The 23,202-nt window shown below is 41.0% G+C and overlaps 1 protein-coding gene across 3 annotated transcripts; it reads right to left on the bottom strand.

Moving 5' to 3' along the window:
• Window positions 1-3,540: 3,540 nt before the first annotated feature.
• On the bottom strand, window positions 3,541-22,269 carry b3galt2 (UDP-Gal:betaGlcNAc beta 1,3-galactosyltransferase, polypeptide 2). 3 transcript variants are annotated; one of them, XM_085436504.1, is made up of 2 exons: window positions 22,145-22,269; window positions 3,541-5,839 (listed from the first exon to the last, which is right to left on the bottom strand). In XM_085436504.1, exon 2 carries the CDS (start codon window positions 5,640-5,642, stop codon window positions 4,311-4,313), a length of 1,332 nt encoding a protein of 443 aa, XP_085292630.1. In that variant the 5' UTR covers window positions 5,643-5,839; window positions 22,145-22,269; the 3' UTR covers window positions 3,541-4,310. The 3 variants fall into 3 exon arrangements, with proteins under 3 accessions (XP_085292630.1, XP_085292628.1, XP_085292629.1); XM_085436502.1 differs by lacking the exon at window positions 22,145-22,269 and adding an exon at window positions 15,067-15,912; XM_085436503.1 differs by lacking the exon at window positions 22,145-22,269 and adding an exon at window positions 15,756-15,912.
• Window positions 22,270-23,202: the final 933 nt, after the last annotated feature.

Below are 23,202 nucleotides of genomic sequence, written 5' to 3'. Positions count from 1 at the left end.
CCGATGTCATATTTGCATTGTGGAGCAGACTGTTGAAATGCAGCCTTAACAGACTCACTCTGTGTAACTGCTGTGATAACTGTTAAACCAAAGTTGATACGATGGCATAACCCTTTACACGAATGTGTACAGAGCAACAAATAGAGCTGTTGTGTCTTTGCCTGCGGCTCCAGCATCAAATAATTCCTCACTGCTGTGCAGTTTATCTGAGATGAACATCTTGATATTCTCTCCCTCTGCCGTCTTCACCCATTTCAGTTTCCTCCTCCCTAAAGACACTTCAGCTCAGTGATTAGCGGCTTAAAAATATACCATTGTGTGATCTTTCCTCCTTTTTTTTCTTTTACATCACTCTAAACAGAGTCACTCAAATGTGCAGGTGATTAAAACGAGACTGACAGGCGTGCAGAGCAGTCTGTGGAAAGAGAGCAGGAGCTCCAGCTCTCCATTAGTTTAATTAAATTACCTTAATCTGATATAGGCTATTTCAAGTCATCACCCAATTATATATGCTCTTTTTGTTGGTGGCCCTGAGCACTGAAGTGTGTATTTATTTATTGCCTCCCTCCAGCCCAACACACACACACACACCCATAAACACACTCATTTGTGCAAGTCGAAAAGTTCAGTTACATATGGAGTAGCTCTGACAGCCTTCCACTATCATATGCATTCATTTTTAATTAAAATCTACACTTAGGTGTTTCGCTGCAGAATATTTTATGCTCCCCGGAGACACTGAGTATTTCAGGGCTTAATTCATTTCTCCTCGTCACTCAGCCTCGATATTGGATGATGTTTCTACCTTTGCCGAACTTCTGTGAATGTTTTACTTTTCTATTTGGGAGTTAATGCATTTCTCCAAGGTCCACCAAATACAGTATTACCTTTAATGATCATTGATTTTGTGAGTTAAAAAAAAGAAGAAAGGAAGAAAGGAAAGGAGAAAAAAAGCACTCTTTTTGTGTGGTTTAGGATTAGGTTTGTGGATGTGGGATTTTTACGTAACTGTGCAAACACTGGTGGCCATAGATGAGAGCCGGAGCTCCTAAAGTAATAGACATGCAAAAGTGACAGCAAGCACTACTTAGCAGTCATGTTAATGACACAACAGTTAAATATTAAAGTTCATTCTAATGTCTATATAAGAGGAGCTTTCATTTATTCTACCTGCAAGCTTGTTTCAGAAGATGCCAGTTTGATACTTTTATGATGTATGTAAGAGTCTGCTCAGGTACGAGTGATGCAAATTTATGTAAATAGAAAGCTAGCTGCTGGATTACAAGGACACAAACTATGCATTTGTCCTTAACCGGAATAGAAAACACACTGCTCTGAAATGGTATCATGCCACTAGCAGTAATGAGCAAAAAGCAAAACTAGAGAGAAGCCAAGCGTGAGGGGAAAAGGAAGAGCTACCATCTATGGCCAACACCTACAACAACAAAAAAAAACACTTCCTTTTTGTGGGTTGCTTTTCTGCTTCGTCTCCTGTGCAGCTGTTGTCATTGGCATCAAAGCAGGTGAAATGGATTCACAATACTTTTTGCTTCCGAGCTGAGCAAATTGTCCCTGAACTTTAATTGGAATTGTGTTATACTGTGATGACCGAGTGCTCCCTTAATTCTTTTGATCGGTCCAGTATAGGAAAAATTGTCTGTCCGTTTGTGCATCTGCTTGGAAGTACTAACCCAACTTTAACCCAAAGTTAGTTCATTTTACTCCAAAAATCTAACAGGGCTAGCACCTACAGCCTATGCCTCAGAGGGTTAACACCATCTTTGAATGTGAATGTGTGCGTGAATGGGTGGATGACTGGATGTGTAAAGCGCTTTGGGGTCCTTAGGGACTAGTAAAGCGCTATACAAATACAGGCCATTTACCATTTACCATTTCTTTGTACATTTTCACGTAAAATGTTTAAGTGAATACTGCACCCATAAATTCACTCATATATTTTGAACATGTCTTAAAGGAAGCATTTTCTAAGAAGTGAGACTGAAGTTAACATCATCACACGGTCATCAAAAAGTTAATATTAATAGTGTTTTAGTTCTAGAAATCGCAGTTAAGATTTTCATTAGGAGTGACCAGGATCGACAAGATTAGATTTGGACACAGGGAGGAGGGGGCAGAGGATATATTGGAAAAAAGCTGTTGACGATGAAGCTGGCAGCTAGAGATGGATGCAGATAATCCACTGTGGTGACCTCTAATGGGAGCAGCTGAAAGATGTTCGAGCAGTTGCATTTACCCTCAGAAAATTTTGTGAATTGTGTATATTTGTGAAGATTACCTTGCTCCACAAAACATGAAACTACTGTGAACTTTTTTTTATCCCTTTCGTGATTCCTGCAGCAGTCTATTAGCAAGTTCATCATCATCTCCTGTTGTTTTCAGCTAATTAGTTAGCTGTTCTCTATAGCAATTTGTTTATTGCAGTGACAAACCGGTGACAATGCCTATGTTTTAACACTTCCATATTAGTGTTAATAACTATACTCTTTGGCTGCTAGCTAGCTGTTGTAGCTAGCTCCTGGTTTCAAAATGATATCAGTCATATCAGCAAAACAGTTATTAATGTATGCATTACATCGTATATTGATCCTTGTGATTGATTTAACACTGAAATGCAACCAGTCCACTTTTAATACTTAATATTTTCTAAATGAAAATTCAGATGAGCTGAATAGCAGTAAACTGTAATGCTAAATGATTTCTCTACATATCATTTGCTTCTAAGAGCAGGCATAAACAGATGGTGACAACCTGAATCATTGTTCCCTATGACATATAATGCAATATTTCTATTCTGATGAAATTTGAAAATACCCCCCCATCCAGAAGTGTGGTGGCTGTGAAAGATCAAATGCACTGCAGCTTAAGAAAGCATTTTTGGGAAGACATTAATGGGATGGAACGGCTGCAGTAGTAACTGTGCACTGAGACTCTTCAAAAAAAATAAAGGATTCATTGCTGTGAGGAAGAAAAAGATGCAACCTAATGTACATTTTAATCTCAAGATTCACACATACATGTTTGCTATTAGCCATTTACTGTCGCTTGTGATTTCCAAAACAGTTTCATCACGTTATTGTCTCCCCAGAAACACGTTCCTTGGGTTTGGTGAATTTTTTTTTCTCGTAAGCTTTTGTGGCATTTCATTAATTTCGCTTGTGTGTTTTTTTCCATATGGTTTTCTTTGCTTTTAACTATTTTTCATGTGGTGTTTTGAGTTGCTGTGCATTTGAACAACTTTCACCGCCACTGTACATAAGGTACAGGGCTTATTGCATGGTTTGTGTGGACAAAGTGTGAAGCACAGGACATTGCAGTGAATAGATGTCCGCCCGATTGGATACATATGAGGGAAATTTAGTTATTTCTATTAGCAGAAATGTGTTCCATCCATTCGGTACTCTTTTTGATGCCAAGGCTCACTGTAGCTCTTCTGCTAACGTCCGGTGGTCCACACCACTTTACGTTCGACAGCTTAGGAAGAACCCCCGACAAAACAGACACACACTGCTGCACACAAAGTGATTTTGGAACGTTTATTCGTTAACAGATTCATTGCACATTTGCTGAAGTGCAGAGTCATAGTCAATGTAAAGCTTTAAAAAATACAATCTCAGTCATCTCTGATGTGATTCTGGGTGCGTTCATGTCGATCGTTTTAAATAAAATACAGTATATGACAGATAAACCTTCTCTTTAGGGTGGTAGTCATCGATAGATCTGGAAAGTAAACACTGAGAAACAGGGCAGCATAACTGGTCAACGTCAAAGGTTCATATCATTCATTCATATTTAGGTAGTATAACTTTTTGACATAGTACATGTACATTTCCCTTTGTCTTTGTAAACACACTTGTGTCTTAATGTTTTTCTTTTTTTTTCTTTTGTTTTTTTTGTGTATTCGTAGAATGTGACATACAGTACTACCCTTTAGAGAAGAGCATAAATTACCAGCTTTCTGTTGGCACCTGAATTATCATAAACACCGCTCTTGAGCTGCAGCTTTTTTTCTTTTTCTTTTTTTTTAGCACGCTCCATTTCACACAGAAATGTCCCCCATTCTCCCTTTTGGAAATAGCTCAATAGATTTACAATACATATTTTTTTCATTTTTTGATTAAAAAAATAGTTTGAATCAACTGTACACAATACCAAAAACAATGTGCTTATCCCCATAAGGTATAGTGCTGAGAGTTCAACATGCCCTTCACCATCTGTAGTTACACTGAACTCTTCTATCCTTCCCACCTTTCTTCTTTTTTTTTTAAGATGGGGTGTAATCGCAGGATCCATCACGGAGGCCTCTCTCCGTGGAACTTCCGGTGTCTGTGCCTGCCGCTCTTTTCCTTGGCCATGTTGATACAGGCGTTGTGCTTGTTGCTTTGCAAGTGGTTCCAATACTTGATGAGTTCATTGGGTTGGAACTGATGGGATGTGATGAGGTGGCTGTACTTACAACTGGAGTAAGACACACGCCAGTGGTTGAAAAGGAACTCGTTGGGAGGGGGTGCTGGTTCAATGCGCAGCTTCGCCAGGCAGATTCCCACGTAAACATCCTCCAGGTGCAGCCTGCGTATGCTGAGCGAGGCCTGGTAGATCAGCTCGGCCATGTCCCCTGAGAACACGTACCCCGTGCCTGAGCAGAATATCGGGTAGCGCTCGCTTGGATACACCTCTGGTGGCATGTACCACTTGCTGTCTTTGTTTCGGTTTGGTGCATAGCCCCTCATCAGGTAGCCAGTGAAATACCTCTGCCTCGGAGGCATCTCAGGTTTCAGCAGCTTCTGGATGAGATATTCTGTATTGACAAACATGTCACTATCTGTCTTCATCACGTAGGAAGCATGTGGGCAATAGGTAGCTACCCAGTTCATGCCCATCAGAGTTTTGATGGTCAGGTTGTAGTAAGTGTCCTGATAGTCCTGTTGAATGATATCGTGGTAAACACGGCTCTCTTCCTCGATTCTGCTCTGAAGGAGGGTGTCCGAACTCTTTCCTGTGCCGAGCAGGAAAAGACAGACAAACCCCAGGCCCATCGCCACGCTCTCGTTTCCCCATGTCTGGCGGATTGCATTGCGGGCATTGGCCTGTCCTGGCTCAGCAGCTATGAGCAGGATAAGAAAGGGTGTGCTGTCTCTGCACTTGAAGGGCTCGTTCAGGATGTATCGATAGGGCTGGGCGCTAAGCCTCCCGCCAACACCCATCTCCTTCTCTAGCGTGTTGTTAGTACTCATCGAGTCCCCGAGCCCCATTACACCCATTCTGGCTCCTCCACCTCCTCCTCCCCCCACGACTGCTGCCTCTCCTGCTGCCCCCTCACCCTGCTGAGAGCTGAGGTTGAGGAGAGGTTTTGGTGCAACATTCCCTGTTTCCCTCCAAAGGCCCCTCAGGGAGTTGCTCTGGTTCGCCTCTCCCTTGGGGCTTCGAAGGCCCCTGACAGTGTAGGCAAGCGGGTTTTCGCGAGGCCCGCTGTGCCCTGGCAGCCAGTCTTGGTGGCTGAAAAATAAGAAAACGGCGAAGAGCAGGGCCAGTGAGACGAGCCCGGCCACGTGGGTCCGAAAGAGGGAGCGCTTGACGGTCCAGGTCATCTTGATGGGACAGCAGTGCCGCCGTCTCCACTGCATGATGCAGGTCGGGGTCGCAGGAGGCTGTTGCTGCTGCTCGAGAATGGGCGGCGGCGGTCACATACAGTCACCGTAAACATGTGGTTGTCAACAATCAGAGGGTTATCTGAGCTGACAGACAGGTTGGAGTTAGCCTCCTGGTGGAGTCAGGGGAATGTCTGAACCCCCTCCGATGCAGCTTAGAGCAGGGTTAAAATCTGAAAAGAGAAAAAAAGGAGACTGAGAAAACAGCTTTGGAAGCAGCCCAAAAGCACCTCCTATTCACTGGCACAGAGCCACATGTTAGTTGTCTGAATTGCAGGTGTGGTTTTTATTGTGGGAAAGAACTGAACCTAATTATTAATTGTGCTTTGTTTTTCTCATGGCTTGTTTTGACACGCTCGAGTGACTTTGACTAAAAAACCCTCAGTTAGAGCTTTCTGTGGATGGAGGGTCCAATATGGCAAATGGCTCTCTCGGTAAGCTGACTTAACAGTTCAAAAGGAAGTAGCTGATTCACCGTGAGCACTGTTGTATCTTTGATTGGACAGGGACGAACAACACGGCAGGGCCTGGATGCTGCTCTGAAAATTATGCATACAGTGCATCTGTATGGTTGAAAAACAAGCACTCCCAGTTGTGTCTAGTTGCTGATATACAGAACACATCCCGAATAATTCTATCTCATGGTTTACACAACTGACGGCCATAAATTTGCACAGTGACAGAAAATAAAGGGAATCAGGAATTCATCTCATGGTTAAACCCAGTTAAAATAGTCAAGACTGGTGGAAGCTACATTTTGGGCTGGCAGATTGGTGGTAGGCATGGTGAGATGGTGGTTTCTTTTTTTCTTTGCATGTCATTACTCAGTTTAATGCCTGGGGCAAACTATAAATTGCAGGTTTGGCCCATGGGCAAGCAAGTGTCATCAGCCCCCCGCAGCGTGTCAACAGCTAGGGAGGAGATGCATCTGTCAAAGTGAGTTTTCAGGGTCCAGCAGGCAGCGGTGCCTAAGCCTGAGCCAGCCTTTGGTGATAACAGCCATCACCAGCCATTCACCTTCTACCTCCAGCTTATCAATGCTGCCTACTGTCTAGCTGCGATCACCCAGGCTGCTTGAGGTTGGAACATGGAGACGTACAGTATAAGGAGAGGACAGATAAGGAAACAGGCAAACAGTGTGGACAAAAATCTACGTGATTATGTGTGCTGTCCAACAGGACGTTGTGCACAAAGAGAGACATAATGGTGAATGCGCAGAATGCAACTGACAGACAAGCCACTTAGAAAACTCTATGCCAGGGGTGACAAATTCAAGGTCCGCTGGCCAGAATCGGCCTGGGAAAGCCTCAAATCTGACTGTTTTGTTAATCCTGTGAATTAACAAAAAGTTTAAAGTATTTGTAATTACAGGAAAGTCTAGGCAAGGACAACCCAGAACTACTTCTGTTATTTTTACACATTTATTTCCAATACTGACATATTGTTCATTTACTACAGCAGCCTTTCTTTGTCATATACAAAAAACCAAGACATAAAGTTGAAAATGTCCATCTTTTTTCCCTATATTAAGATATTTCACAGATTAAATGTGTAATTAAAGGGCTTTACACTGACTGACACTTAAGATCAGAGTACGCTGTATGTGGTTCATGATCTAAAATGAGCCTGGCTCTGTAAACGCACTGTTCTGAAGCAGGATTTACCTAAAAAGATTGTGGTATACACGCACCAGCTCAGCGAGTCACCAAGGCAAACAGTCAGCTTGCACAAAAAAAGCATTTACTATGCAATATAGTCAATCACATGGATAGCAAACAGCACACATGCAATCATTTTTGTTGGGATCACTGACAGACAAACCCAGAATATAATGCCGACAAGATTTAATGATACACACAGCAAATACGCTACACACATAATCAGATCTGTGTACACACACAGACAAAAGATGCATGTGCACATCACACATAATTATATTCACACTTGACGCAAACATCATCACTGCTGTCCACGTTGACTAACACACACACACACACTCATGCTGGCAGTACACATCACTAGAGAAAACAGAATATGCCAGCAGAAACTTGGAGGTTGTACTAGACTCTGGCGAATATTAATGTAGCAGCAGTGTAGCAGTCTAGAATCCCCTTTTGCTTCCTGTGTGTGTTAATTTACTGCCTGCCTGCATTGCCTTTCTTGCTTGTTTGCTTGCTTTTTAATAATTTGAGATACGAAACAATGGAGCAATAATTTTTGCAAATGCAACATGCCAGCTTGCTATGAGAGAGTGTTTTTTTTTCTAAATCTAAACTTGCAATTTTCAGTTTCCTGCTATGTTTGCTCATTCATCATGACAACTGACAAGGAACACGATAACCTTTTCAGGCGAGTGTGCTTACCCAGCGCAAGCAATTACAGGAGAATGAGAGAGGCCAGGGCCGGCTTTGTTTTAAAGGTTAACGTACTTTACATCGAAGCACATCCAGCGCTTGAGAGATTTCTGCTGTCAGCTAAATGAGCATGTAGTTCCATGAGCTCTGATGAAGAGTCCACACACAGAGGCGCATACACATAAATATAAACATGTACGCACGGGTACACACGCGAAATCTGACATCTACCCCACCCACGCGCTTACAACCCTCAATGGATTTCTGACGTTGTTTTGGATCTAAATGCCAATTTCACCAGGAGATCAGGCATCCATTTTTAATTTTTACCAGTGCAATTTAATCTGCCAATGCCTTTCCTCATTAATTCATTTTCTTCGCTCCCATCAATGTCCCTTCTATATAAGCCAATTAGTTACACTAGTGCTAATTAAAGCCCCAGCGTTTCAGCAGCGGTCAATAGTCAGAATGACGCCTCGGGGAGTGGCACTTTGGTAACATACTAAGCATACATTGTAGTGCCTTTTCTCTCAGCCTTAAAATCAGCAGGAAGAAACTCCCAATGTTCACACACCAATCACCACGGTTTGCTTTCTTTCTTTCTATGCCTGCATAAGCAGCCTAGACTGCTTTTGCCTGAACATGTTGTGAGACGCATGCAAAACAAGCTTTGCCGATGTCAATGAAGATATGACCTTCATTTGATGAAAAAAAATGCACTTTGTGATAGTGACACATTTTCTTGAGGAAAACGGCTCACAGAGCGGCTGCTCACTGAAGTTAGAGGTTAAATTCTGCTTCACTGGAACCGGTCCGACTGATTATGTGGTTCATTTGACATTCCTGTTTCCTCCAATAACACCAGCCTTGAAGCAACCACTACATTTATGATTTATTTTAATGCTAAACTAGTGTTACGCCATACTGCCTTCATTGGAGTAACGAAAGCTCAGGCATCTCTAAAAAGAACCATCAAAGGCTAAACAACATCGACAAACAAATCCTGAGTGTTGTGGTTGAATGAGATATAACTTGTATGGAAAAACTAGTCTTGTGAAACAATGTTCTTTGGACAGAGAAGACCAAACTAGAGATGTCTGGGCATAATGCACAGGGCTGCGTTTGGCAAAAACCAAAAACAACAAATCGGCACAAACACCTCATTCCAACTTGCAAGCACAGTGGTGGAGGGGTGACATGGCTTATTTTGAAGGCACGGGAACTGGGCACCTTGCATTCAATGAATCTAACACGAACTAGTCTGTAGACGAAAGTAGATCAGCTACAGCTTGACTGAAACTGGTTCATGCAACAAGACAGTGGTCCCAAGCATACCAGCAAGCCTATAACAGAATGGCTGAAAAATAGCCCCCCCTCCGAGTTGCAATACCCAGAAAAAGTCCACAAATGATATGGCAAGAGCTTAGGTCACCTGTGCATTTAGAATGCCTGTAAACATAAGTGAACTGAACCTAAATTGTAAAGAAGAACGGGTTGTACAGAAAATGACAACTTCAAGTTATTGCTGGTAAAGGTGCTTCTAAAAGCTACTGAATCATGAGGTGTACTTAGTTTTCACAGGGCTGCAGAGTCCAGTGAAAACGTTTTTCACAACACTATATATACATCATAAAGCTGTGAAATTTATGGTTTTCAGGGTCTTTATCATTAACTCGGTTTCCCTGGGTCTTTTCCCGTGTTGTAGTTGTGTGTCTTATTTTGAAAGAAATATTTGCACGTTATTCTATATATTCTCCTTCCTTCCTTGTCTTTCCCCTCCTTCCCCAATCAGTCGAAGCAGGTTACTAAAACCCCTCACTTAACCTTTTTCTACCAGAAGTCTTTTCCTGTTAACTTCCTAATATGATCTCCTCAATCATGGACCTTCATCTATAAAGCCCTCCTTTTGGCATCAAGTTTGAAAATACCATCAGTAAAGTATCCAGCACATTCAGGTCTCCTTTGCATAACTGGTTTTCCCTGCGTCAGTAGCACGCACTGGGCTCTCCAAATCACAGACAAACAGTATCCCACAGTTGTTTATGTTTTTGAACCCATTTTGCACAGAGAGGCATTTTTTGAAAATTGTATTGATAGCAATGTTGAATATTATTACACAGGAAACAAACAACTACACGTAAAATAATTACACCGTGGCGCCTCTGCCTTTCTAAATGGAGGGACGGTAGCTGTGTGTGTGTATGTAAGTGTGTAAAAGTTTGGGAACCACTGTGACATAATCCATTCCTCACTTCTGTTCAGCAGCACTCCACTTCAAGAACCTGTCATTTCATTCTCAGCCTTTTGTTTACCATCTGATTGCAGTGAATAGTTCAACATGTAAATCCAAGAATACTAGTAACTTGAGATCAGGGGTGGTGGTCATCCCTATTCTAATTTCCACACTGTTGTTCTATTTCTGAATGGCCAGCTGGCAGCTTTACTTTGGTTATATTTACTAAAGTGAAAAGCAGGGTTTTCACAATCTTAAGAAAACTGCATTTCTTTAAATAAAAATTATTAAAATAAATTGCGTCTTAACTAGTGATGAACCAAAAACTAGTTTCAAGCTCAAACTTTTCTTTACAAAAAAACCCTGACGGCCAAGATCTTTTTGTTGTTGTCTTTTTTCACATTTTTGCCAAGAAAACAAATTAATCTATCCATCTAGTAGATTTTAGGTTGCTTTGATCAACTTCAAATTATTTTAATTCATCCTTTACTTTATACTATGGCAGGCATTGATCTATCCCTTTGTTAAATCTGATGTCATTAGCCATTTCCCAGTCCAATGCTGCTTCAGTTTTCCAAATCAATCAAACTCTGAGCCACCACTCAGAGAGAAAGATCTTTTCAGCCATAATAAAATGATCACTGCGGCTGTTCTCCCAGATATTACAGTTAAGTTTACATTCAAGGGTTCAGCCGAGTTGGACGTTAACAGGAAGCTATCTCATTGGTTTCTAACTAAAGATGAGATACCAGGTTCTGACCAAAGTATGTCTAAAATACTAAACAGAAAACACATTAGCTGTGACATTTAAAGGGTTAGTCAAGCTGGGCCAACTTACATACAATGATGTGCCACATGGTGGCTAGCTACATAGCTATGTTTAGGCTAATATAAATACATTAGCACAGGGATGATAAGAAGTTTTTTCCCAAAAGCTTATATCAGCTGTCTCTAATGGGCCATCATGTGGAAAACTTCAGCCAAGAGATGAACCAACCTCAACACCAGGCTGATCACTAATATGTTTCTATGGTGGGCTGTGCAGCAAATGAAAAGCAAGTGAATAAAAAACCTGAAGAGACTAAGAATTCAATCCAGTTCAGTTAAGGTTTATTTAGGTAGCACGAAATCAGAATAGCACTCCCGTCAAGGTACGTTCTACTGTGAGGTAAAAACCCTGCAGTTCTGGAGAAAAATGGCAACAATCAATGTCTCTCCTATGAGCAAGCACTTTGCAATAGTGGTGAGGAAAAACTCCCTTTTAACAAGAAGACACGTCCTGTAGAAGCAGGCTCTGAGAGGGGAAGCCACCTGCCACCATCAGTTGGTGGTTAGGGGAAGGAGAAAAGAAATAAAGAGAAGAGAAAAATGACAGAATAGCAAAACCTCGAAAAATAGACCCGAACTCTTCCACGGCATGCATTTTTAATTATTCTTTGATATTTGGGCTGATTGGGACCTGATGAATGTAAAAACAAACAATTACCAGATTTTTTTTAACCTAATTTTTGTTTCTAATCAAAATAAGAGCCACAAATGAGGATATTTGTTTAAAATTTTGATAGAACAGTAGCAGTATAATGTCCTCGTAAGTGGATATCAGGCCCTTGTAGAGCAAAATTTAGTATTTTGGTCTAAATAACCCAAAATGCGATGTCCACATATCTGGACGCCAGGTCCTAGGAGGTTAAGAAGCAAAAAGACACTTTCACTTACTCTGCAGTAACAGCTGTTACGTGGAATATCTGGAAAGGAAGAATCTCCACCAACTGACTTGTTGCGCCAGTGGCATCCTGTTACAGTAACACACTCAAATTCAGTGAGTACTTTAGAACAACAATTTATTTGTAGAAGGCAAGAGTGCATGTTGTAGAACTGAATCTAGATGTGCAAATACATTTATGAATTCTATTCAAATTCCATTTGTTTGACAGTCTACCAAAAAATCTTTCCAAGGACTATCAGTCAACTGCACATCTACAGTAACCTTGGATGGAAATCACAGTGTCACCAAAATAAAGGTCAGAGAAAGATTAAAAACAGACACACACACACACACACACACACACACACACACACAGAGAGAGACACACACACACACACACACACAATAAAATAAACTAAAACAGAATAAAATAAAAGTGCTATATGGACTATCCTTCAGCTATAGAACAAAGTTTAATATACTGAAACAGACACTGAAATAAAAAATAGTTTGAGTTTTAAATGAAACCATCTTCAGGTTACTGCTTTTCATATCCCCTTTAATATGCTGCTTCTTCTCAACACATCTGTCTGAGTCTAATCTGCTAGTATACAAATAAAAAAAAAAAAAAATAATAATTTGTAAAATTCATGTAATTCATGTGATACAATTTTTTAATTTCGACACTGGATTAAAGAGCCGGCACACAGTGTATGCTGCTCCTTGATTTCACTGTTTTCTTTTGTCTCTGTCTATAAATCCAAGTGTCCTCTGTCAGTAACGCTTTACTCAAAAACAAACGTTCCTGTGATATATTTAGTTACGTGGACGAGTCGTTTTATCTGTAGAATATTGATAAGGTCAAAACCCAAATACAAAAGAAGGAAATTTGGCATTTGTTGTACTTTTACAGGTTTAAAAATAAAACCGCCTTGTATCTTTACCCCCGCCAAAAGTAAAAGATTGTCATGATGTTTTAAATAATCCACAGACTTGCCGTCCAAGAACTAAAGAAAAAGGATAATTTTCAGACCCTTTGAAAACGTTGTTTGCTGTCTGACTCAGCCTGGAAAGGGCCGGCAGGATAGGGAGGGCTGAGTTCTTGCTAAGTGTTGAACAGACGAGACACTCTGGATGGCCAGCTGCGTTTTATTTTTTTTAATATCCTTCATGACTAGAGCCTGGTCAAATGTGGGCCAGGCCACTTGAGCCCTTCCAACACACGACATAGCCATATCTGATCCTTATCAGGTCAGCTGACCCAAATTACAAACTTTTCTGGTATCTAATCAAGAAGTGTTATTCATATTCTGGTTTTAAGATAGCCATTTCTTTAAACTGACTTTGATTAATCAAATAACTGATAAATACTGTAATATAAATGTTTTTTTGTTGCAAAAAAATGTTTCATAACAAGATAAATTGTTAATGTTTACAACTTCCCCCAAACTGCTGGTAGTTCTCTCAGGCAAACAACTGAAAATAAAACACTGTGCTGTTAGGAAGTGGTGCAAATAATTCACTGAAAATGACTCGCTAGCACACGAATCTTTACCTGACATATTTTACCATGCAAACAAAAGTAGGGGCAACAAACAAATATCAGATGTTACTTACGTCATTTTCTAGTAAATGTATAAATTCAGCAGAAAGCAGGACCTCAGACTCTGCTCTCTCTTTCAATCATCTCCATCATTTTCCCCATAACTGCCTTGATCCTTTGCTCATACCGAGGCTGCTGGTTTGTGGTTGGCTCTGAGCTCTGGGTTTGCTTTAGTCACTTTTCCTTTGTTAGCTTTTTTTTAAAACAACCATGTTTAAGCGTCTGTTTGTTGCTACAGACGGTTTACTTTTATGAATCTTTGTCTTTTGCTCACAGTGAGGAACTTCCACACTAACGTAACCTCAGCTTGTGGCTGCGAGTGTGGAAATCGGCCGATTCTGACCAATGCATCACATTAAACAGATTCTCTTTAGATGTTTCAAAGCTGATTGGATTAAAAAAAAAAGTGATTTAAAAAAATGGATTATTTTCAAACATACATCAGCGTTCTGAACTCCACAGATGTAATCCAATTTCGTGTAAACTGAACCTTTACCACATACACTGTAGACAGTAAACATTTAGACTCGCTTGGTCTTTAAATAGCTTTAGGTCTGAGTAATGGCAGTGACAACAGAAAGTGTTGAGCAGCCTTTGGACTTTGACTTGGACTCCCGACCTTTTAGGAAATCAAGCTTTGGCATCCAGGACCCACCGCAGCTGTAAATATTATGCTACAGCATCGCACTTCTCTAAGCGAGTGACAGACACAGAAAGTGTTATCCACTTCCGTTAATTGTGCTATCTGAAAACTATTACTGCTGTATTTACCTCTCACAGTCCTAACACCCTGCACATGTTCTCTTCCCTTGGACTCTTTTTGAGGACTCGGTTCAGACGCCACTGTAATAAATTATAAGGGGGTTTGAAAATTAGACCCTATTAAAGTTTCATAGTCTGGTGGTCAGAGTGAACACCCTGACGGGGGAGGTTAGCCTTTTTTTCCCTCTCTGTCGCAGCATTTAGCAGATATCCCCCAACTATGCACGGTCTTTAGTGCCCAAAAACACTCAGGCAGCTCGACATGATGAAGTGGATAAAAAAAACCCTGTTAATTGAACTGGATCGATGGAAAGTCCCTGGCCTTGCATCTTGGCAGGTTTACAGAGGGATTTCCTAAACTTGATTTTTATGGAGACTAATACAGCATGCACTACTGACCCCTTTTGCTGACACTGTGCCTCCAGGAATTTCACACAAAAACCAGGCAAGTGGACAACATTCATTTTTAGGGGAAGAAATAATAGTGGAATTTAAATAAGTGGTCCTCTGGTACACCTTCCCCGTGGTATGGGGGGGGGAAGAGGGGCTTCTGGAAAGTATCTGAGACGAGATGCATGATGTTGGGACAAAGGTGTGTGGAGAAATTGATTGATGGCTAGATTGGTACTCGTCAAGGCTGCTGGGGAAGAAAGGTGGATGTAATGGAGGGGAGAGGAGGGCGGGGAAGGCTAAATGAATAATGAGGATGTGGGGGGACCGATGAGACGTGCAGGGCTGCCTACCTCCTCCTCCTCATGCTGCTGCCGCTGCGGTAGCTGATGGGGCTGCGGTCGGCTGAGGGAGAGCAGGGACCCCGGTGCCTGCACTCGCCATCACCGTCTCTCAGGACTGGAAACAATCTGGGCTTTAGTTCCCTTCCCCCTGTTTTTCTAATCGCACTGACACCTTCAATGCGTAAGGTCCCTCCTCCTCGTTCTCATCCCCACAAGCTCAACAAACCTGCGGGTTTTGGTTCTCCTCCTGCTGCGACTCCCCCTCTCCTTCCTCTCCTGTCTTGCGCCTTGTGCCCGCTCTACACTGCTGCCCTCTACTTCATTTACGTATCCCCTCACCTTTCTGTTTCTGCGTTGTTTTCTGATTTTATCCAAGTTTGGCCCGCTGCTCAGATGTGTTATTTCATGTCAGAATGAAAGCAAGAACACCACAGCATCCCCGCCCCGCAAGGCTATCGGGGAGCCCGCTGAAAAGCGACAGAGCAGCAGGAGTACGGCTGGTACTTCACGATGCTCGGAAAGCTGGTGTTAGGCAGAAGGGGAGTAATAAAAATGAGCAGAATAGGAAAAAAAATATATATAATCTTCCATATATAAGTCCAATCACAGCCAAAACATGTTCCCCGAGTCCTGGAGTGGGAAACGGAAACAACAACTCATCTACCTTCACCTCCCTGCTTCGGGTTTTCAGTCCGCACCTTCTTGTTTTTTCCTTCTCCTGTGCTCCGTCTCAGAGCGACCCCGGTCGGATTCCTCAGCCGGGCGAGGTACCTACTGGCCCTGGGAAGCTGGCTGTCAGACACCGCTACACTGACAGAACTCTCCCACGTCACCGCATTCTTAGCGGAGCATCTCACGTGACCCACTTCAGTCACTCATGCTACCTTCAAGGATCGTGGGTGAAAAAATGTCCTCCCTGTATTCTCCCTCTCCCTCTCTCTCTCTCTCTCTCTCTCTTTTTCTCACACACACACACACACACACACACACACACACACACACACACACACACACGCACACACACACACTCTGCGTTCCAGCAAACACTCTTACAATTAAAACTTAATCAAGCCATGCTGCATTCATATTGTTATTTGACAATTTAGGGGACAGTTTTCTTCATCTTTCAGTTTGAGGGTATAATCAAACTGATAACTGAAGATTTTAGAAACTTTATTTTCATCTTGCCACACAGTGGAAATGCTGTAGACATGTTATGGCAATAATGTTTTATCTTTTAATGAGGCAGGTGTTTTGGCTGTAATTAAATGGCTGAACTAAGCCATTGTTTGCTGAAGCCCCAATCGTGATGCCTCAAGGCCATTATTATGGCCTTTGTTATCTTTGTGTTTTGAAATAGATTGTGATAAGTGATATGGGTTGAAGAATGATTGTAACAGATGTGCTATGGAGCCGATGGTCCTAAACTCATAAACTGATGATCATAAAATATAGAGGTAGACAAATTAACCCCATTGGTTGGTGAAGTCCATTGTTGAGCGTAAAGAGGAGCATTTTCGCTTGTCCTTTGAAACTGGACATGCTGATGACTGATAATCCAAGAGACAGAGCAGGCTTGGTGTGTTGTGATGTACTTGGTAGGATCTTTCTAAAAGCATGCCTTCCTTTTTTGACCTTTTAACTCAAATATTTTATACAAAAAGACTTAAGAGTAGGGAAAGAGTGAATAAAATCTGTTTACAGAGGCCACAGATTAATGGAGCTTAGGCCCACTTTAGTTTGATTTAGAAAATAAATTTACAACACGCAAGACATAACCAGCAATGCCTTTTAATCCTACGCTGCAGCCTTCCAAGGCATTCAGCCATAGCTGACTGCATCGACCTGCCATAGTTACATTTCTTGGGGGATGCACATCAGATTACATGAAAGGATAGGGCACAGAGTTTAAAAAAAAAAAGGATTTCCTGTTATGTCATAAATTATGACAGATTTCCTACAGAAGTCTAACTCGGGCCTTTCTCATAGCCTTCTAGTTAGCCAGACTGGCTTTTAGTTTTACAACAGAGAAGAAGCGAAAAGAGACTACAACATCTCAATTGTGCCTCAGACCTACATTCTCAGCAAAAAACTAAAAAGAAAAAAGAAAAAAAAGAAACCAATGCAGAAGGGTCTTAACCCTGCATTTTATTTGGCTGCCAGAAGACTCTGGTCCTATAGAAATCTGTGGAAAAATGGTTTTCTGACTTGACCTCTGTAAACATTTTCTTGACAAGTTTATGGGCTCAGACACTTATGCTGTGTCATAAAAAATTGAAAAATTAAGTTTATTTTGTAAGCCTCGGTCATATGTTTCAAAATGGATATTTATCCATAGTATCCTAATTAATTAATTACCTCTGGTTTTTCTGGTTTCAAAAGGAATGCAGTTGTACAGTCTTCAGGAAAACACCCCTCTGCTCCTTTTCATTTTGACCTCAGTAAACTCTTTATTGATGAGTAATGTGTCTCAATCTCTAGTTTGAAGTCTTATTTCAGGACATTCATTTCATTGAGTAGGATTTAGGGTATGCCTGCCTTGGTGTCTTGGGAAGTCACCACAATATGAAGATGCAATATTTCTCAGCAAAACACCAAAGAAAACTTTCTACTGGACCCTGAACAATGAGACTTTAGCAACCAATGAGTGATGTCACTTTGACCACATCCATCTTTTACTATCATTTTATGACATTAACATTAAATACGATTATTTTTGTGGAATGGCATGTAATGGGAAATCATTTATATTTGGACTAAATTCTCAAGGAGTCTGTATATATTTTTTTCTACCTGTAGTGCAGCAGTTATGCATTTCATTAAAGCTGCAATCCAATTACAAAAACAATACCTCATGTAAAAAGTGGAAGTCACATAAAGAAATCTGACAAAGAACAGGAAATCAAATACGATGTATCTGAGACGGGAATGTGCAGTTGTTGGGTTTTTTTTTTTCCGCAAGTTTTCTCTTTGTTTAGATCCTTCTGGGTGACAAGGTGCACATTTGATTATCAAGGCAAAGAAAATCATGGTTTCTTCTTGCTTTATTCTGATCCATTTATCATCCTTACAATGTTTGAGAAATCAAGAATGATTCCAAGAATCCAGTGAATTGGTGACAGATGTAGTTTAAAAACCAAAAAAGACCTCTCAACAACCCAAAGCTTAGTTCTTCCATTTTTCCCACATCCGCTTGAATGCAACATCACTCCCTTCTCTCATTTCGCTCCCCCTCCTTCACAACCCACCACCCTGCTCCCGCTCTGTGGGCGGAAAAAAGGGGGATTTAACTCGGTAAGAGCATGGTGGCCAGTGGTTGTCTGGTAACAGCTGGATTTGCCTCCATTGTGCTCTTTGTTTAACTCTGCCTGCAATGGTCCTCCCTGGACAGCGCCCTTCTCATTCCAACTGTAAATTAAAAAGGCATCTTTTGCCCCGTCTGCTACATTAGTAATGCATTATGCACACATGATTACCAACTAAATTTAGCATGCTTTTCACATCTAGACTAAGAACAAAACACACACACACATTCGCACGAAAACAAAACAACATGTGCTCCCCTGCAGATTACAGCACAGACTTCCTGCCTCCACTTCATGAGTCTGAAACCCTACCTGCCTCATTAATGACCTAAAGACAATGCAAGACCCTTCATCAACCCTCAGTCCTGTTTACACTCATCCACCTCAAAGGACCAGTGTGTTTCCTGATAAGGGATGAAAGCAAGCTCGCCTCTCTCCCTCTCTCAGTGGAAGTGGACCAGATGGAATTATAGCTCGTGCGAAAAGCAGCTCACCACCGCTCACCAGAGGGAGAGCGGCCTCTCGCAAGCACTGTAAATATTGTAAGGTACATTGCAGCACAGGAGCACCGGTGACTGAATAATTAATAGGAGCTGTGTCTTTGACAGAAATATTTTGGAGGCCGTTAGCTCTGCTACCTGGCCAGTGAGAACATATTTGTCAAACGAAAGCAATGTCGAGGTGGTGATTGATTTCCGGTGGCTGCCAGGTTAGAGGCAGCGTGCCTTCGTACATTAATATCATGTGGCATCTATCACAGGTCACTTCCTCAACTCATCTAGTCTTGGCTGCCCTGCAGAGACTAGCGTTTCAAAATGTAAATCGTCGTCATTAATTGCCAGGTACCCCCGGGGCGTCTTGGAATGCCTGCTCGGGTGTGTTCCACGCAGATATACACTCACCCAAATGCATGCTTTTATGGTGTTTCTACATTTCTTAGAAATGTCTCGTAGTCATTTCTTTATAAACCATTCATATCCGTCCCATTCACTATATATATATATATATATATATATATATATATATATATATATATATTAAAAAGCAGATAACGAGACAAACCATTTTTAACTTATCAATTAATTAATTACACACACAAAAAAAAACAAAAAAAACCCCCACTGCTATAAAACAACAACAACAACAAAAGTGAAGCCAACTTTCTTTTCTGTGCAAAAACCCCAAGTTCAAACACAAACGACCAAACATTTTACTAGCGGCCTGGGAACCCTTTCACATTTGAATAATTTCTCATTTCTATGCTTTGAGTCATGGTCAGTTCGCCATAATGGCTAGTTCTGGAAGGAAATGCTAAATGACATGGAGAATAATGCAGCTATATCTACCTTTTCCCTCTGCGAGTTTACTCATTTGATGAATCAATTGGTTTTTTTTTTTTCTTTGTTCTAAAGCGTTTTTAAGTGCGTTTGCCTCGTGCTGCCCCGTACTTTACATTCTGTCTCTCTTTTTTTCTCCCTTTTCTGTTTGACACTGCTGGGAGAAGAACGGGTTGGTTATCTTGAAGCGACGCCTTTGACGAAATGCAGTCTCAGATGAAATGCGAGCTGTTATTGCTTCTCTTAAAGAGTGCAGTCGCAATATCCTGTGGCAGAGCCTCAAGTACAGGCAGGGCTGTCAGGGAATATTTTCGCCTTGAGTCAGACTCAAGTCTCTTGTTCACAGTACAGATCCTGGGGGTCAGCTCTGTTACAGAAGAGGGCACATTACAAAGACTGAATTGCTTCGATTTCATATTATCTCAGAAAGTTTGAAATTACACTATTAAAATGTGACTTTTTTCATTTAAATCATTAGGACAAAGTGACTAAAATATCTGCTTCCATTGCACATGAAATCCATAAATGTTAATTTTAGTTTAAATCGAGTAAATTCTTTATACAAATCCCACATGTGGCACAAAGAGGAGGAAAAAGGGGGAAAAAGAATTCCTGAAATGTCGCAACAGATGCATTTGGCCACATTGATGACAAAGGCAAAATGTGTAATGTCTATCACATCCATATGAAAATTCACAGAGTGAATTAGAAATGCATGGGAGGCACACAGCTGGCATGCAGTCTGAATAGTAGCATGCCTGTCAGACTGGATTGTCTGGATTCTTGCAGGCTGGCGACAAAAGAGCAGTGCTTACTGCCAATATAGAGAAATAAATTAATGAGAGCCAGCGTGCATGGCTATCAATGACAAATCTTTTATCAGTTTGTGTACAGGTAATTTATTTTAATTCAGTGTATAAATCCACTGCCTGCACAAATGTGCACATAAGATGCTTGGCTTCTTGGCTCAAGAAACCCAGGGCTGTCTGACCGTCAGAGCCAGATATAGATGCGGTCAGACAGTCTGAGATCCAGCCAAAGTGTACAAATAAACCATCTACGCAAGAGGAGCTGGAGGCAAGAGCAGGAAGCCATGAATAGACAGTTACAAGGCAATCATGACATTTATTTTATGGCGGGAGAATATTACGAAGGGATCTCATAATTACCAGCCTTTACAGTGAAATATAACAACCACAGAAAAATGACAAATGGATGTGGAAGGCTAGAATTTTTAATATATGTGTTTGCTAAACTTGGTTACACAATACAATACAAAAATAACACTATAATTGTACTCACAAAAACTGGACCACTGACATCTTGGATGGATTGTAGTATAGATATTACACAGGAAGATGGCAAGTACTGTGCAAAAGGCTGAGGTGTGCCAAATTATGCAGGCAACACACAAATCAGTGGCAGCGGGAGTGATGAATGCAAATTTAAAAGATCGGTCCAGCAGCGAGTGCCTATTTGTTAAACACGGCAGAGGCTCTGTCATGTTGTGGGGCTGCATTTTAGTGTGTGGTGATGGGGATTTTGTCAAAATGGAAGTATGCACTGTCAAATTTTGGTCCAGCTGAGCTTGGAATTTGTGTGGGTAAAACCTTGTCGTGAATGGGCTGCCTATAGGATTAGCCTACATTCTTATTAGCTGTTCAAATATTATTATTTTTATTTTTATCTAATTCTTTCCTGCTATTTAGTCTTTCTATAAGCAATTTTTACAAAGTTTATTTTGATTTTTTTTTTAAATTCTCATTAATATATATATATATATATATATATATATATATATATATATATATATATATATATATATATATATATATATATATATATATATAGATGCTGATAAGATGTGTTTGGTTTCCTCCAAACGTAGCACTGTGCATTATGACCAAACATCTCTATCCAAATTATATTGATCCAGAAGTCATGTAATTTATTTAGATGCAACATTGCAAACCTGAGCTGTGATGCTTTGTTCTCTTTAGACAGAAGAGGCTTTCTCTTGGCAACCCTTCCAAACAAACCATACGTGTTCAGTCTTTTTTTAAAATCGTACTGTCATGAACTTTATGCTAACCGAGGCCTCCAGAATCTGAGATGTATGTCTTGGGTTTTTCACAAGTCCACTGAGCAAAAGAAACCAAATCCAGCTTGGATTTGCTGGGATGTCCACTCCTGCATTGTGTTAACATATAGCTGAATGTTCTCTATCAAAACAGTGCCACAACATGCTGTTGCCAATACCGTTAACACCAAACTGTATGCATACTACTTACTATCACTGAACTGAAACCACAACATGGAAGCAAAAATTAACCACTATTCAAATGAAACCAACAGCATTTGCAAGGTTGACAGATTTCAATATGAGAATGTTAAAATGTGAAGTCAGTGATGCAGAACAAAGGCTAGAACAAAGATTGTGATTACCGTTTCACTAGGTAGTCCTTGTTACGAAATCAGTTTCACCCCGGTTCTTTTTATTCCTCGAGGCATCAGAGACGGCACCGGAACTCAGTAGTCATTTTCACAAAACCTTTATTCATCTTCATTTAAGCATGCATCATCTAGAAGGGGAGACGTGCAAGGCCGGTGTCCCTCTGCAGATCTTCCACTCCTTTGTTTGTTACAGTTAGCTTTATAGAAGCGACCCCATCATAAAACCCCCATGGTGTACTGCAAACTCTGTGTTTGTGTGTGTATGCTCGAGCACGTGAGTGCCTATGTGTGCGCGTACCCATATGTCTATGTAAGTGCACGTAAGTGAATGTGTGCGCGTACCTGTGTGTATGTGCACGTGAGCGAGTGTGCATGTAGGTGTGGGTGTGTCATAACAGTCAAAGCACTGTGTGTGTGTCTCTGTGTACGTGACTTCCTGCCAGTCATAAAAGTAGTCTCCACTCAACATTAACTTCTCTTCGTCTTACTTTCACAGTTCAAAGTGGGGGAGGGCCTCCTAGAAATCTACTCCTAAATTCATGACGCACTCAGGCCTTTATTGCATCCAAGGCAGTGTCAGTGTCTCTACAATAACTCTACATCCTACCTAGCACATTTCTAAACTCTCAAATAAGCTATATCTTCATCTTCCATGATTAAAAGAAAAAAAAAGATGATTAAATATTTCAAAAGGTGTGAGAGCTTTTCATCATACTCAGTATTATGCAAGAAAGCTATAGTGTATAACAAATCATTCAGTTTTTTCTGTAAGAAAACCTGGTTTGGCTTACAGATCTCAACACTATAGAAGCAGTGACAGAGAACAGAACAAACAGAACCAAAGATGATATCCAAAGAAGAGCTTTGGATACTGAAGCCTGGAGAACTGTTGCTGAAGACTGCTGAAAGAAATGACACAAAACCTTGCCTAAGAGAGTTCTGAATAGGTTGAATCCAGGGGCGATTTTAGGCCATTTTCAAAACACCCCCAAAGATTTCTTACTTTTTTGACAATATTTGCTGTTTGTGTGACACACTACTAAAAATAT

Source organism: Copadichromis virginalis, linkage group LG17, assembly GCF_057382275.1.
Source record: "Copadichromis virginalis isolate Kocher_CV1m ecotype Utaka linkage group LG17, C_Virginalis_male_GT1.1, whole genome shotgun sequence".
NCBI classification, from domain to species: domain Eukaryota; kingdom Metazoa; phylum Chordata; class Actinopteri; order Cichliformes; family Cichlidae; genus Copadichromis; species Copadichromis virginalis.
This window is presented reverse-complemented; position numbering and strand designations above follow the sequence as displayed.